Below are 18,277 nucleotides of genomic sequence, written 5' to 3'. Positions count from 1 at the left end.
GTCGCCTGCAAACCGAAATGAACTTTACGGTTGCTTAAAATTGAGGGGCAGAGTGGTATTTTTTGCCTGCAGACCCCCTATGCGGAATCTACCCAAAACACAAGATTTTAATTCGACCAATCAGAGGGCCTACACCGTCCAGACGCTAGCGTAATAATATTATATATATTCTTGATGAGCGCCGGTGCCTGACTCGTCTTTAAGGTGCATGATTTGTGGGATACCAGTTGTTTTACATTTGTTTTTAGAGTAATTCCAGAGTTGTTTATTATTATTCTGAATATTAGATTCAACTGAACTTATATATTGATTATAGCTTAAATATGAATAACGTGTACGAAATTATATACATAAGATACTGTAGAAGAAAGGTGAACAGCAAGTACGAGCAGCAAATTGAGATAAAGGGGAGTAAGGAGAGTGTGAGGAAGGAAGGGTGGAATGTTTTGATTAATGAATACATTGATTATTCGACAAATTGTACAATCCATATCGAGATTAAATTCGACTACTATAAACAATAACACGGGATGTGAGGGAAAAAGAAGAAATAAAAATATTCAACGGAAGGTTAAATAAAATCAAAAAAAAAGTAATAATAAAAAAATAAATGATAATAATAAACGTATGTTGACAAATTTTCGTCAAACAAATGGTTGAGTATTGGAGAGTTGAGCGCAGAAATAGAAGGATTTATATCTTCGTAGAAAGCAATCACTTTGCGGTTTGAAATTTTAATGAAATAAAAACAATATTTTATAAATTCGGCGCCGTATTCTATTCTTTAATAATTTTTCTTCCTTCAGTATAGTTAACCTTCCTTTTGAAGTCAAACCGGCGTTTTATACCAACAACAATTTAGGTAAATTTTTTAATGATTTAAACAGAAATAAACTCTTATTTTGTATGATTTGCTTTTATTAACTGATAAAAAGTACATTTGTTATACACTCGCTTTGCAATGTCACAGAAGAGAAGAGGAGTACATATATTCTACCTACAACAAGGTCAAGTTAGAGTTACTACAAAAGGGCGGGAAATTTAAGTCCATCACTCCCTCTAAATTCGAGCCTTATAATATAAAAAAAAAAAACAAAAATAACTGGATATTAATTACCCTTTGAAACAAGATATTATACAACTTTCAAAATATTCTTACATAATATTATTTGTAGAGTTTTTAATTGTACATTCCAAGTTTAGATCTTAAAAATTGAAATTTATCCTTTGGCAATGCTTTGGTAAATATATCTGCATATTGATTATCACTACTTACAAATTTTAGATCAATAATTTTTTGATAATATTTTTCTTTAACAAAGTGGTACTTGATGTCGATATGTTTAAAGCGTTTATGGAAGTTTACATTTTTGATAACACTGATCGCACTTTGATTGTCTAAATGTAAGCACATTGTATCTTGTTTATATTCCTCAATATCACATAACAACTGTTTTATCCACATAGCTTCTTTGGTTGCAGCACAGGCTGCCATAAATTCTGCTTCTGTTGTTGACAGGGCAACTGTTTGTTGTCTTTGGCTAGACCATGTTACAGCTGCTCCATTTTTGATGAAAACATAGCCCGTGATTGAACGTCTTGTATCAGGATTATTGGTATAGTAAGCATCACTATAACCAGTCACTACTGGTGGATGTGATGTGGATGAGTAATACACTCCGTACTCTTTTGTATCTTTCAGATATTTGAAGCTTTTCATCGCGGCATTCCAGTGTGTTTTATTACAATTTAAAAATCTATTCACTAGGCTCACTGCATACATAATTTCAGGTCGACTCACTATAGCTAGGTGCATGAGGGAACCCACAGCTTTTTTTTTTTTTTTTTTTTGTAATTATTTTTTATTTTTAATAATATGTTTACATGGTACATAATTAATTTTACATCTTGTATTTTTTTACTACTCTTCCATTGAAAGCATTTGCTTGTGTATGGAAGGGGAGTGTACATAAATGTTGTTGGTAGTTAGTACTTAAATAATTCTTTTTACATAAATGTATGTTTGCTGTCGTATTTTTTTTGATAGTAGTGAAGGATAATATATTAATTTATTAAATTTAAAAAAGAAAGGAAGTTATGGAAAACTAAGGATATTTGTGAGATTAATTAAGTGACAGTAGTTTTTTTTTTCAGAATATTTTTAAAATGTCTCTTGACAGAGAGCAGTATTCGGGTTTTATCATTAATGCTTCTGATTTCTTCTGGTAGACGATTGAAAAAAGTTCTTCCCTGGTAAGTATAATGATGTTGTGCAAAAGACGTATTTAGTTTTGGGCATAGAAAAACATGTCTAAGTCGCGTTCTGTTTTCATTTAAAAATTGATATTTATCTTTTTCTTTTATAATTTGGATTAATGAGTTTTTAATATATAGGTCTTTAAATGTAGGTACTTGAAATTCTTCAAACAGGCGTTCTGTTGGGTAGTCAAAGGATTTTTTTAATATAATTTTAATAATTGTTCTTTGTATAATTTCAATTGGAAGAAGGTTACATTTATACGCGGATCCCCAACTAATAATAGCGTATTGTAAAGTGGATTGAACTAAGGCATAGTAAATTAAATATAGATTTTTTATCGACAGAAAGTTTCTTATTCTTAAAAATATATATATTAATTTTCTAATTTTGTTTACTACTTGACATATTTGTTCCTTCCATTTCAGATTTTTATCAATAATTACTCCTAGATATTTAATTTTATTTGTTGTTTTTAGTACTGTACAGTTTGATTTGCAATAGTTTTGGCTGTGAATTTTAGTATTATTATGTATGACGATGTTAAAATTTTTAGGAGTATCATTTGTATGGATTGCAAATGGAATTACAAATGTCTTTTCTTTATTAAGTGACAGTAAATTAGTGTCGAAAAAATTCTTGAGCGTGTTGATGTCTTCTGTGGCCTTTAATTCTACATTTTCCCAAGTCGTATCACTTATTATTAATACTGTATCATCGGCGTATGACGTAATTTGACCATGTAAGGGTTGAAAAAAAATATCGTTTACATATATAGTAAATAGAATTGGTCCAAGCACTGTACCTTGGGGGATTCCAAAGCTTGTAATCTCTTGATCACTATTTACACGATTGATTTTTACTACTTGAGGACGGTTTTTTAAGTAGTCGGTGATCCATTTAATTGCGTTGCCTTTTATGCCAATATTATTCAATTTTTTTAATAACATCTCATGGGATATGCTATCGAATGCCTTTCTAAGGTCAATAAATATACCCGCACATTTTTTACCTTTATCTAATGATTCGTAAATGTATGAAGTTACGTTAGCAATAGCATCTTGTGTGCTGAGTGATTTTATAAAGCCAAACTGGTTTTTGTGTAATATTTTATTATTATCTAGAAATTTTACCAATTGTTTTTTTACTATTTTTTCAAAGATCTTTCCTATATTAGAAATTAGACATATTGGGCGATAATTCGTTGCTTGATGTGGATCTCCAGATTTGTAAATAGGTGAGATTATTGTGGTTTTGTAGTTCATTGGAAAAATTCCATTTGTTAAACTTAAGTTTATTAAATGAGTGATAGGTTTTATTAAGTGAGGTTTCATAGTTTTTAACATGTGTGTCGTAATAGAATCAAAACCGGGGGACGAACCTCCTTTCATATTTTCTATTATTTTCGAGATTTCACATTCTGTTGTTGTTTCAAACATTGAAAGTATATTACGTTTCTGTATATTTTTATTTTTATGGTTTTCTTGGTTTGAAGGCTTATGAATATTTTTCGCAAGATTTTTCCCAACATTTGCAAAGAAGGAATTAAATATGTTTGCACATTGTTTAGGCTGTATATTGGCATCTATAATTTTTTTATCATGTTCAATGTACTTAATGTTTTGTGTTTTTTTTGTATTTTCTATGGCGAAATTAACAGTTTTCCACATTTGTTTATGGTTATTTTCTGAAGATAATATTTTATTTTTAAAATACTCTTCTTTACTTTTTTTAATATAAGATGTTAATTTATTTTTATATTTTTTATAGAAAATATATGCTTTTTCATCTTGGGGATTTTTTAAAGTTATTTTGTAAAGTTTTTCTTTATTTCTGATAGATATAATAAGTCCTTTGGTAATCCAAGGTTTTAAACATCTTAATTTTGATTTTATGTATGTTGTTATCTCAGTTGTCGAATTTTTAATGTGTTGTGACATAATATTTTCGAAGTTAGTCAAACAAATTTCAGTATCATCACTGTTTAAAACATTATTCCAATCTTCCTTTTTTAATTTTTCAGAGAGAATAGTCATATCTATTGTTGATTTTTTGGTTATTAAATTATGTTTTTTATGTTTAATATTATTATTATACAGAAGTAAGCATGAGTGATGATCAGTTATGTTAGTTTTCCAAACAATTGATTTTATTTTGTGAAGATCTTTAATGTTTACATTTGTCCAAATGTGGTCTAAACAAGATGGAGTATGTTCTTTTATTTCCCTAGTATTTTTATTTATGCAAGATATAAAATTTTGTTCAGTCATACAATTGATGTATTCATTTTTGTTATTATTTTCTATTTTTTCATTAATATTAACGTTAAAATCTCCTACGACGAAACAAAGTTTATTTTTTAATTTTAATAATATGTATTTGAGGTCATTAATAAATGTAATAATACTCGAGCCATGCGTTCTATAGATAGCTATTAGATGGTATATGGATTTGCCGAGTTTGAAATGTACTTCGATGCAGTTTACTAAGTGTATTGGATGTTCTATTATGTTAACAATACTAAATTTATTGCTTGCAAATATTATTATTCCCGAATTTTTATTGATGTCTACTTTGGTAGAAATATAGTTGTACTCAGGTAAGTGGTAAGACGGTGACTCAGCGTTCGTAAATGTTTCGGATAACACTATAAAGTCCGGTTTTTTAATTAAATTATTTATATTTAGAATTAATTCATCTAAATTTTTTTGAATTGAACGGATGTTTATGTGCATAATAATTATATCATTGATGTTTTTAGAAATAATTTTGTTACACGAATCGGTACATATACATTCATATTCTTGAATTTTAATATTTAAATCTAATTCGTTACTTAAGAAATCATCCATTTAATGCATTTTCGGTTGTATTTTACAAAATTATTTAAAAGATTTTTATTCAATGTCGTAGTTAATTCTTTCTTTGGCTAATTTAAGCATGTAAGATCGGAACTTACATGTTTCGCTGTTTGTTCGGTGGTCTAATTCATTCATTTTACTGTTCAATGAGTTTATTTCTTTCTTCTTGTTAGCTGAGTTGCAGTTAGCGCATTTGGGTGGCAGTTCCAGGGATTTACACTCGGAGATGGGATGATCTTCTGAACAGTGCTTGCATGTTGGTTTATTCATTCTATTGTAGCATTTTTGTGCTGTGTGTCCAAATCTTTGACAGTGGAAACATTGGGTAAGAGGACTGCAGTCTTCTACATAGATTCTCATGAATCCTAGATGAATTTTTTTTTTATTAATAAGATGTAGTCTCATTTCGGGATTTGTTTGTAGTATTAAGTTTTTGCTGTTAGTTTTTTTGTTTGTAATGATGGCCTTAACTTGTAATATTTCTTTGTCTTGGTATTTTTCACATATCATTTTGATGTCGTTGTTTTGTTCAATGATGTCTTCTAAGAATTCTTTTTCGGTATAGTCTTTGTCAAGACCTTTGAATATTACGCATGGATCCGTTTTCAGAAGTACCTCCGCTATTATGGTTTTGTCGACTTCATTTATCTTATCTTTTAATTTTTTTGCGTCTTCTTTTTCTGGGCATGTTATTATAAGGTTTTTTTTTGTTTTTTTTAATTTCGCATACTCGAATTCCCAACTGCGATATTTTAATCTTTTGTATTTTCTCTTTTATTTTTTCAGTGTCTTCTTCTTTTAAGCTTTTAATTATTATAGGAAATCGTTTTTCTTGCGTTTGTGATATTAAGTTTTTTACTGCAGAAGAGTATGAAAATGGGTATTTTTGTGATTGGTTTTTTTCTTGAATATCACACTTTTCTTGTAATTTAGCTAATTCTATTGCCATGTGCGATATCATTTCCATGATGTTATTTATTTCTTTCATCATTTTTGATTTGGTTTCTTTGGTAAGTTTATTTTCTTCGATGATTGTATGTAAGTCACTTATGTTTTGTTTCGCCTTTGTTATGAAGGCATGCGGATCAACCGCTTCCTCCATTTTTTCAGGTTAAAAAAAAAATTATTTTCCGTAAATTTATGTATTTATATAATTTGTCTTGGATTGAAGGTGTTATTTTATTTATTCACCGCTTGCGGCGCTCACTCGCGTCCAACACCGTTGGAGGTTTGGGCGACACTGTAAGGAATGTTCTTTTCTGGGTCTCCATCTCCTTTTTGTAACTTTACATGAGGGTCCACAGGAACACTGTTGGGGTTGGCATCAGTCATGTTAAACTTGTGCAATATCTGTTCCACATATTTAGTTTGATGTATGAATATACCATTGCTGAGTATCTCAATTTGCATGCCTACAAAGTTACTCACTGAATTCACTATTTTTACATCAAATACAGTTTTTAAGTCATTAGTTATTTCTTTTAGTACTGATTCATCTTTAGAAAATAACAAGCCGTCATCAACATACAGGCAAAGGTAGCATTTTTTATTGTTGACTTGACCAAAATAAACACATTGATCAGCTTTGCTGTTGACGAAACCAAATTTCTTTAAAATCGAGTCAAACTTCTTATTCGAGCAACGGGGAGATTGCTTCAAGCCATACAGAGACTTGTTGAGCTTACATACCATATTGCCTTCACTAGGCAGACCTTCAGGTGGAGTCATTAATATAGTCTCTTCAAGCTCTCCGTATAAGAATGCGGTTTTGATGTCAAGTTGGATGATTTTAAGGTTATACTGGACATCCATGGATAATAATAAACGTATCGAATCATACCTTACAGTTGGTGCAAAGGTTTTGGTGTAGTCGATACCTGCTGTTTGTGCAAATCCTTTTGCACAAAGTCGTGCCTTGAACCGTGGACCCGTTGACTCCTCCTTTATTTGGAACACCCATTTGCATCCTATCACTTTGGCATTTGGAAGTTTTTCTATCAATATCCAGGTTTCATTCTTCTTATGTGCATCTAGTTCTTCATCAATTGATTTTATCCATTTTTCTTTATTTTCTGAACTAATTGCTTCTTCATATGTTTCCGGAACATCAGGAATAAATAAACATAGGGAAGTACTTTCTTCAGGCAAGTTTTTGTTTTTGTTTCTAGGTCTCAACTTCACACTACTTACTTCAGGTGATTCAATACTGGTGTCTGGTATGTATTCACTGTCAGAAGTGGATTTGTTTTCTTTTACCGATTCATTTGAACTTTCTGAGGCACAATCTTCATCTTTTGAACTTTTCTCTTCTGTTTCAATTTTATTCATGGATAATTCTAAAGGAACAAAGTCTCTTTTCACAGAAGATTCAAGAAATGTAGCATCTCTACTTTTTATTACTTTTCTGAAATTTGGCAGTATGAATCTATTACCTTTTGTGTGGTCACAGTATCCGATGAAGATCATCTTTTGTGCTTTTGGATCCCATTTATTGCGCTTTTCTTTAGGGAGGTGAACCATTGCCTCACATCCAAATATACGCATATGATTCACATTTGGTTTCAGGCCAAACCATTTTTCCATGGGAGTTTTGAACAACAAGGATCTCGTTGGAGAACGATTGATGATATAAGCGGCAGTGTGTATTGCATCAGCCCAATATTACTTTGGCAGTTCAGCATTGAAAAGCATACCCTTTGCTCTTTCCACCAGTGTTCTATTCATGCGTTCCGCTGTACCATTCTATTCAGGTGTGTACGGTGTGGTTGTCTGGTGTATGATTCCAGCACTTTTCAGGAAATCGTAAAAAAAATTGTTATCATATTCTAGGCCATTGTCTGTCCGAAGAATTTTTATATGAGTATCCAGTTGATTCTCAACTTCTTGTTTAAATTCTTTAAATTTTCCAAGAGCTTTAAATTTGTTGTGGAGAAAGTATACAAAAATTTTCTTTGAGTAGTCATCGAGAAAAGTTATAAAGTATCTTGCACCACCAAGAGATTGGGTTTCCATTGGCCCACATATGTCAGAGTGAATCAATTCTAGGGGTTTGCTAACCTTTGATCCTTCACTTTTAAAAGGTAATTCTGTCTGTTTACCTTCCTTGCAGGTTATACATGTCAGATTTTCTGTTTTGTTTAGAAAAGTTACATGTTTAGTATTTTCAGCCATTTTCATTAAACTGTGAAAATTCAGATGCCCCATTCTTTGGTGCCACAGGTAAGCATCTTGTTCTTCAACATTAGTCATGTGAGCATGCCCTCCAGGCATGTTCAGCCGGTACATGTTGTCAACAATACTTGCAGTTGCTACTATTTGATGCTTGCTGTTCAAGATGACACAGCCGGAGTTATCAAATTTTACTTGGCCACCATTTCGAATAATTTGACTCACAGATAACAGGTTTGTTGCTAGTCCATGGACATGTAGAACATTTGTAAACAGAATCTTATTTTCTTGGCCTTTGTCATTATAAACATATAAACTCACTTCTCCCGAGCTTTGCACAGATAACACTTTATTGTCTGCAACTCTAATGTTCTTTATTACAGGAGTTGATTCCTTTTGAAAGAATTCTTGTTCTTCGTCATATGAGCTGAGGCGCCTGAGTCAATGTACCAGGCGTCATCATAATTAGACGATGCGATAAACACAGCAGCATAGGATGAGGTAGGTTTCTGTACCTTGTTTTTGGTGTTGATTTACATTCAGGGCTCTTGTGGCCATATTTGGTACAGGAATAACATCTCGGACCCTTGGTTTGTTTCTTGTCATTTTTATGAAACCTTTTATTTACTGCGAAGGCTGTTGTGTTGTTTTCATAATTTCTCACATCTTGCAATAATTTTGTTTTAAAAGAATCTGCAGTTATCTTCGTGCCAGAGCTTTCAATTGCTATAATCATTGGCTGATATGAGTCGGGCAGACCGGAGAGCAGCAAAGTCCCGAGCCACTCATCGTCCACTTTGAAGCCAATATTGCGGAGCTTGTGAGATGTCGACATTATTTTGCTCACACATTCTTCAATACTTTTACATGCACTGAGCGAGGTATTACACAAATCACGCAGAAGACCAACCCGGCGTGTCAACCTGGAATCATCAAATGCCGCTGCCAATTTATCCCATACTCCTTTTGCCGTACTTTCTTCTTCTATGTGTACATAATTAATAGGATCGACAAGAAGAATAATTTTTGTTTTTGCTTTTGTGTCTTTTTTCGTATCAATCACTGTAAATGTGTCAGCTGTTTTAATACAATCCCACAATTCCTCGTGTTGTAGGTAGGTTTTCACTGCGAATTGCCATGTCGCATAGTTTTCACGGCCGGTTAACTTTTCGATTAATGCCAATGAACTGTTTGTTGCCATTTTTATTTATGAAAACACAGAGTTCAAACACGAAAACACTTTGGAATATGATTCGAGAAAGTCACTATTTTTTTTTTGGAGTAGAGGTTATGTTTTCACTGCAGAGGTTATGTTTTACTAATAGTCCTTTTTTCACTGCTATTTTATTAGAAAAAACTTTCACTGAATGCCTCTGGGTTATCTGGGCCCATAACCTAATGATTTAATTAGAAATAAACTCTTATTTTGTATGATTTGCTTTTATTAACTGATAAGAAGTACATTTGCCATACACTCGCTTTGCAATGTCACAAAAGAGAAGAGGAGTACATATATTCTACCTACAACAAGGTCAAGTTAGAGTTACTACAAAAGGGCGGGAAATTTAAATCCATCATTTTTAGTCAATTCTAAAGATAAAAATGGATACCCTTAGTCATGCAGGAATTTATAAATTAAATTGTATCTAATAATTGTCCAGCGTTTTATATCGGGAAGACAACGCGCTATGTCCACATTAGGATTAAAGAATATCTTAGATGCCTAAATAGCAATGGCGTTTCAGAGTTTGCCAATCATCTTATTGAAAAAGATCATACCTTCAATAAAAGCACCGGTGCTAAGATTCTCCATAAAAAAGACCATAGTAACAAATTGAATAACCTAGAAGCGCTAGAAATAAAGAAAGCCATTAAAACCAAAATTTTAATTCTGAATAATCAATTAGATTTGTCAAAAAGTCCAATTTTGGGAATATTCCATGTAAACTGTAAAATTCCCAGTATCCCTTAATAACTTTACAATTCGGCCCCTTAGATTCAAAAAAATGTAACTCAATTTTTATCGATTTTGAGTTACGGATGGTAAAATGAATTACTATTTTATATTTAAAAGATGGTTCAGAAGCACAAAATACCATCCTTTAACTAAATGAGAAGAAATTATTAATATGTTTCGTTTGTTTAAAAGTATACAACACTGATTAATTGAGAACTATGTTTTCTTGCTCTCCTGTAAAGTAGAGAAAAAATGAGATACGTTTTTATGACCCTAAGGGGCCGAATTATTAATGCCTATTCTCTATTATTATAATATTTATATACACTAATCGTTTTCTTGTAATATATTGTTATTTCATTTTTGTTTTACTTTCTCTCTCCCTCTGTATGTATATATAATGACACATTTTGTATTATTGATTAGTTTAATTTTGTACCCTGACGATGCTCGAGTGAAGCGAAACCGGTCGGTCTTAAAATTAATAAAAATTCGTGGTTTTAAACAAAAAAAATATTGTTTTTATTTCATTAGAAGGATTTATGTTTGTCATTCAGGATAGAGTCATTAATACTAAATATTATAGGAAGCATGTAATCAAAAATACAAATCAAATTGATGATTTATGTAGAAAATGTTTGGCTTTTCCGGAAACTATAGAACATATTATATCGGGATGTTCTATATTAGCACCGTCCGAGTATACATTTAGGCACAATCAAGTTTTAAAAATAATTCACCAAAGTAAGTTTTTAGATTCTCACGGCCAAAAGCATTTTTGTTGTTTGTTTTTGGGGTGTTATGCCGTGTTGCGCTAACTTCTTCTTTAGCCGACGTTTCTGACAGCGTTGCAGTGTCCATCATCAGGGCAGATCCGGTAGATCCGAAGATGTGTGATGTGTATTTACACATCTTCGGATCTACCGGATCTGCCCTGATGATGGACACTGCAACGCTGTCCGAAACGTCGGCTAAAGAAGGAGTTAGCGCAACACGGCATAACACCCCAAAAACAAACAGCAAAAATAATTCACCAAAGTTTGGTAGTTAAATATAACTTGATTGACTGCCGTAATATAGTACCATATCGTCGCCGTAGATGTCAAGAGAGTCAAGCCACAAATTTGGCGAAAATGAGTTAAGTATGCAGAAGTGTTTGAAAACCTTCAAAGTTGCCGTGGTCAAAAGATTTAAGCCATAAAACACTCCGTTATTGAGTATTTTGAAATTTGCCAATAGATCTAACACACATCGATGAAAACAATCAAAGCAGTCAAAAACTACAAGCCGCATAGACTTTTGACTTTCGAATAATTTTACACAAGTTAAAGCAGTCTATGACGACAAGCCACATAGATCTTTTGACTTCCCAATAATTTAATTTTATGCGTGGCTTGACGCCATTGGCAACACAAACTTCTCTCGAAAGCGTGCGCACCTCTACTCACATTCGACAATGATTTATAGTGTTGTCTTCCTCTAACTCAGCAAAATGCCTATCGTGTCGGTTTGTTCACGCTTGCACATACGTCTGCGCCCACGACAGTATCGCGAATCGCGAACTGTCAGTTCAGTGTTCAGTGCGTCGGTCAGTGTTATTTTAATACAACATCAGTTCGGTTCGTTCAGCGATTCTGTGCTTTATTTCGTTTTGTGCCTACAAACGTTTGTACTTTCAACTTTATTTAGTGAAACAGTGATAAGAAATGAATCATTCACGCGGAAAACAAATGGTTGCAGCAGCCAGAGCTGCTTTAAATCCACCGGTTCGACATAACATATTGGAATCTTCACGTGGCAAACAAATGATTGCATCAACTAAAGCTGCTAATCCACAGAACCTAATGAGTTCTTCACGTGCTAAACAAATGGATGCAGCAGTTTTAAATCCACAGGATCAACATAACCTCAAAGGTAAGAATCTAGTTAAAAATGTTGATTCCGATTGTTTGAAAACAATGCGACAATCTGACAGTTTTACTTGTTTTGTAGATTCTGAGGGGAATGCTGTACAAGCTGGACGTGCAGAACACGACCTGAACATGCAAAATCTGGACGTCTCTCGAAGCATGTATGTGGGAGGTTAGTATTTTTATTTGTTATCAATACAATATGCATACTAGTTATTATGTTGGCTGTGTAAAACCTGTGACTATCAGAGAAGCATTTGCTTGTAAAATTCAATGTTTATCTCGGTGTTTCAAAGAAGTAAACTACTTTGTTTTGTTTTACAGGCTCTCCTCTAAATGGTGTGCAAGCTGGATGTGCAGAACACAGCCAGAACGGTGGCATGCAAGTTCCGGATGAAATTGCTGTCCCAGCATTATACGCAGAGCTCCGAAGCTTCGCTTCAAGCACGCATGCGGGAGGTCAGTATTTTTATTTGTTATTAATACTAATGCATACTAGTTATTATGTTGGCTGTGTAAAACCTGTGACTATCAGAGAAGCATTTGCTTGTAAAATTCAATGTTTATCTCGGTGTTTCAAAGAAGTAAACTACTTTGTTTTGTTTTACAGGCTCTCCTCTAAATGGTGTGCAAGCTGGATGTGCAGAACACAGCCAGAACGGTGGCATGCAAGTTCCGGATGAGATTGCTGTCCCAGCATTATACGCAGAGCTCCGAAGCTTCGCTTCAAGCACGCATGCGGGAGGTCAGTATTTTTATTTGTTATTAATACTAATGCATACTAGTTATTATGTTGGCTGTGTAAAACCTGTGACTATCAGAGAAGCATTTGCTTGTAAAATTCAATGTTTATCTCGGTGTTTCAAAGAAGTAAACTACTTTGTTTTGTTTTACAGGCTCTCCTCTAAATGGTGTGCAAGCTGGATGTGCAGAACACAGCCAGAACGGTGGCATGCAAGTTCCGGATGAGATTGCTGTCCCAGCATTATACGCAGAGCTCCGAAGCTTCGCTTCAAGCACGCATGCGGGAGGTCAGTATTTTTATTTGTTATTAATACTAATGCATACTAGTTATTATGTTGGCTGTGTAAAACCTGTGACTATCAGAGAAGCATTTGCTTGTAAAATTCAATGTTTATCTCGGTGTTTCAAAGAAGTAAACTACTTTGTTTTGTTTTACAGGCTCTCCTCTAAATGGTGTGCAAGCTGGATGTGCAGAACACAGCCAGAACGGTGGCATGCAAGTTCCGGATGAGATTGCTGTCCCAGCATTATACGCAGAGCTCCGAAGCTTCGCTCCAAACACGCATGTGGGAGGTCAGTATTTTTATTTGTTAACAATACTACTGCATACTAGTTGTTATGTTGGCTTGTAAAACCTGTGATTATCAGCGAATCATTTGCTTGTAAAATTCAATAATTATTTCAGTGTTTCAAAGAAATAAACCACTTTGTTCGGTTTTACAGACTTGAACGTGAACCTTTCCGAAAATGAAGACAATAACAGGCAAGAACATTCAAATCAACACCACGTTAATGCCTCAGGAACATCCATTTCTGAAATATTGGAAAGCAACCAACAGACAGATGATTTAAGTAGGAAACGCAAGAGAACCCCAAACCAATGGAAACGGAATTCCCAAAAGATATTGAGAATGGCAGGTAAAGAATACCAAAGCAGATCCGGAAAGACAGTTCAAGCAAGGACAATTAGAGATGTTAGCTGTAAATGCCATTATAATTGCGCATCCAAAATAGGAAAATCTCAACAGGAGCAAATGTTGGCTGACTATCTGAGTCTGGATTCCGACAGAGCGAGATGGGCCTTCATTGGTGGCAATGTAAATTGTATTCCAGTAAAACGACGATACCGTAGTGGAGACACCATCAAACGACAACATACATTCGAATATACGGTAATGTTAAATGGAGAGAGAGTCCAAGTGTGCAAAAAATTTTTTTTGGCCACCTTTGTCATCTCGGGAACAAAAGTTGAAAGTGCAATGAAAAAGTTGACTCCTTCAGGTGTCACTGAAATAGATCAGAGAGGTCGCAAGGAACCGCCAAACAAAAAATCCGAGGAAGTTAGGAATATAATCAGGGACCACATCAAGTCATTGCCCGTAGTTGCCTCGCATTACTGTCGGAGCAGCAGTAAAAGAAAATACTTGCCATCTGGTTTGAGCGAGACAAGAATTTACTTAGACTATGTTGAGTATTGTAAAGAACGTAACGTGGTACCAGAAAAGCTCGGCTTCTACAAACAAATATTTGTGACAGAATTCAATTAAGAGGCTTAACTCTTTTGACTACCACACAAATGTACCATCTGTTTATTTCAATATTCAGTGGTCAAGAGATATAACCCAAATAACTTTTATAATACTGTTTTTTACATTTATTCAATCTAACTAATAAAAAGATAACATCACAAAATATCTATGTCTAAAATTACACTCTTCTATCTTTAAAAACAAAAAAGTTATGACAAAAAAATGTGATTTTTTTGTAGCCAAAAATCTTTGAGGGCCGTTTTCTCAGCTTTCTGGTTTTGTGGCTTGACTCTCTTGGCATCTACGGCGACGATATTATGAATACGAACGAAATTCATTTTTAGAAAACGAATTTTATAAAATATATTATGATAAAACTATACTAACAGACCGAGCGATTAGTCATAATAGACCCGATATAGTTTTACATGACAAAATAACTTATATCATTGATGTCGCTATTCCAAATTACTGTAATATTCAAAAATCTGTTAATGAAAAAATAAGAAAATAAACAGATTTCGGAAATGAAATAAAAAGAATTTGGCATTCTCAGACTATAAAAATATTACCATTCGTTATATATTTTATTGTTATTAAGTTTAATTTGTAGAACTCCATTTTATTTTTTTATTTTTTGTATTCAATAATATTGTTATTGGGTTTATAAAAACAGTTTATTTTTAAACAAGTTCTGCTGTGTAGTTATTGTTACGCGTGACAGCTGTTTCGCCCTCTGAAGGCATTATCAAACTGTGGGTAGCCCACTTACAGACGATACATTTATATTATTTCTAGGTAGGTATTTTAATTTCAATTACTGATTTCTTAATAGATTTCTGAGTAAAATATTAGAAATTATTAATGGTTATTACCCCAGTAAAGTTTCCCCAATTAGTGTAATGTTTACTAATTACAATTGAGTTGAGTAATTACACAGCAGAACTTGTTTAAAAATAAACTGTTTTTATAAACCCAATAACAATATTGTTGAATACATAAAAAAAATACCATTCGTTATTTCGGTTACTGGCATTATACCTAGCTCTCTCATTCAAAATTTAGGCAAATTAGATCTATCGAAAAATTTAAATATAAAGATGCAAAAGTCGGTCATTTTGAATACATGTAGGATAACGAAAGATTTTTTAAATATTTATGATGAGGGATCACTAGGATTTATAGGCCCTGTTAGAAGTTCTACCGAGCCGAACCCTCTGATATGCAAATATTTGGAGTCGGTGAATTATTTTCCCATTTGATCTCTGGTTAGTTGAGGTATTGTTTTGTATTTATTTTGCTTATATAATGCACTTACATAATGTTGATTGACTAGGACTAGATGATCATTTGTGGAAAAGTGTGTGGAAGGGTTTAGTTTTTTCTATGGGGAAGATTTAACCCGGACAAAAATCGGAAGTTTAAAAAAAAAATAAATAATAATAATAATAAAAAAGAAAAAGATAGAAATGAAAGCAGTGCGCGATGATCTAGTTTGTTTCAAGTTAACAAGTGATATAGCTAGTTTCAGCAAATTATTTATGAGGTATAAATGTAATTAAGTCTAAAAGTACACATTTAAGTGAGATTGTTGATATAATTACATAATGAAGGAAGTGTAGTAATAACAATTTCGACTATGTGCAATTTTCAATATGTACAGTTCAATAGCTACAGACATTGTTCAAAGCAATTATAGATTAAAAATGGCATCTATGATGTTAGTTGAGGTTGAAATCGTATTCAAAACAAATACACGCATACGCATATACAAGCATATACACATAAATATATACGTTACTACATCCACGCACATATTATAATTGAAATGTAAACGTCACATAAATTTAAAATCTGAAGGTGCTGTGCGTGATGTTGTTTTATTTCTATTGGAGTACTTATATAACAATATACATAGGTATATTATTGTTCAGTATCACTATTATGCACAATAGTATAATATACAGAGCAGTGGTAAGTACTATATAGATTACATTCACGTGCACATAATAATAATGTATAATTCATTAGGTTAAGCTATGAAGATGACTTGATGAGTAATGTAACCACCTACAAATAAATAAAAAAAAATGAAATAACAAAAGCACATGATTTGAATTGAAGCAGTACAGAAACTTTAGTATGAGGTCAAATTATCGAAATAAGTAGTCCAAATTATTATTAGTAACAGTATATCTATATAAAAACTACATAAGTGTGTCTGTATCTATTGTTATAGTAAATTATATCATACCTCGATAATTTAAAGTGATTTTGAAGGCAGACTGTTAGACTAGTTATTTAGCAATAGAATCAGTTATAAAGTAGAGTACCTTATATGTTATTATTTTGTTGGAAAAAGATTATTACAAATTATTCATCAAGCTAGCAAAATTGACAATAAATTAAAAACTGTTCATCTGCAGAAAAAAAAATATTTATCACATAATAACACTATTTCTTTGCATTTATTCTTGAACGCAGGGCGATCCTGGAGCTGTCATGTTGTAGATCAGGACCAGTTGAGCTGGAGCCGGTGTTTGTGCTGGTAGATGGCTTCGGAGGTTTGTTCATCAGGGCGGCCGCGGCTTCTAGCTGCTTCTGTGTGTTGACGGCGCGCTTGGTGCCATCAGGGAGCATCACCACAATTGTGTCGTCGCTGGTCCAGCATTTGTTGTTCGTAAAAATAGCGCGGACTGATGTGAAGAGTTTCTGTCGTGTCACGGTTAGGGACTCCGTTAGGAGGAGAGATGATCCTTTCAGACCTCTCTTCTTCTCCCAAACGGATCTAAGATCAGTCAAGCGATGAAATTGGAGTAAGACAGGTCTGCTCTTATTGGGCTTCGGACGACCTAACCTCTTGCTTTCCACGTCCTTGATGGCTTCTTCGGTGCATCCTAGGCCGGACAGCACGGTGGTCGCCAGGGATCTTGTGTCTTCTGAAGATTCTTCTTTGATGCCGAGAAGTAAGAGTAGATGGTTCCTTGAAGCGGCGTCGATGGAGTCCACTCGGAGCTCCAGACGAGCCACCTCCTCTTGAAGGGCACATAATTCCGTCGTCATCTTTGTCTTAAGGCGACACAATACCCTGATAACGGGGATTTGCCCCGACGCTCACATTTTAATTATTTCTGATGAGCTTATTACTAAAATCTTAAATGTTTCTAGAGGGATTCGAAGGGATGCAAGTTATTTATATTTAAGATTAATAAAAACAGGACCTTACAATTAAATATATTATGTAAAACGATAAGTACATTTTATTAAATGTAAAATGTTGTAAGATAAGCGGCAAGTACCAGATTTTATTTTTCTAGACGATGAATTAGTAACTTCCCGACGACTCCCTCACAAAAGATTAGAGATTTTATTAATGTATTCATAAGAATTAATTAAAATAAAAACACTCGCGAAAATCCAATTTCTGGCCAGATACACGAAAAACGACCGCCAGTACTTCAAAACTCTCTATTGTGCGTAGTATATTTGTGTGCGGGTTGACAAGGAGTTACTACGTATTGATTCAGACGCCGCGAAAGTTCCGGCCTGTAAGGTTGTGTCACCCGGCCCGTCGCTTCGGTCATTTCTTTTACGTATTTTTTTATTTAATCAAACGATTACTTTGAAATCTATTAGTGAAATTTTCTGTTTTTTATAATTTAACTTCTTCCTCAAGTGAGTAAAGGTTTTTTATATAAATAATAAATATAAATATAAATAATAACCAATACAATTACATTGTTAAATGCGTAAATGTGTAGGCACTTGAGAAAAAAGATGACACTAAAGTATTGTCGTTATGTTATTATGTATCATTTCTAGCCCAAGTAGACTTTTTTACTATTAATCTT

The 18,277-nt window shown here is 33.4% G+C and overlaps 2 protein-coding genes across 2 annotated transcripts in view; one reads left to right on the top strand and one right to left on the bottom strand.

The window, feature by feature from the left end:
* LOC149425613 (adipokinetic hormone/corazonin-related peptide receptor variant I-like) overlaps window positions 1-18,277 on the bottom strand; it is a 326,305-nt gene that overhangs the window by 256,530 nt on the left and 51,498 nt on the right. The window lies entirely within an intron of this gene.
* On the top strand, window positions 11,334-13,442 carry LOC149425614 (uncharacterized). Its single transcript, XM_089640804.1, has 4 exons — window positions 11,334-12,157; window positions 12,236-12,325; window positions 12,478-12,612; window positions 12,764-13,442. The coding sequence occupies exons 1-4, from the start codon at window positions 11,950-11,952 to the stop codon at window positions 13,120-13,122; spliced, it is 792 nt and encodes a 263-aa protein (XP_089496930.1). The 5' UTR covers window positions 11,334-11,949; the 3' UTR covers window positions 13,123-13,442.

This window comes from Hesperophylax consimilis, chromosome 2 (assembly GCF_061612785.1).
Source record: "Hesperophylax consimilis isolate HC1 chromosome 2, BYU_Hcon_1.0, whole genome shotgun sequence".
Classification (NCBI taxonomy): domain Eukaryota; kingdom Metazoa; phylum Arthropoda; class Insecta; order Trichoptera; family Limnephilidae; genus Hesperophylax; species Hesperophylax consimilis.
This window is presented reverse-complemented; position numbering and strand designations above follow the sequence as displayed.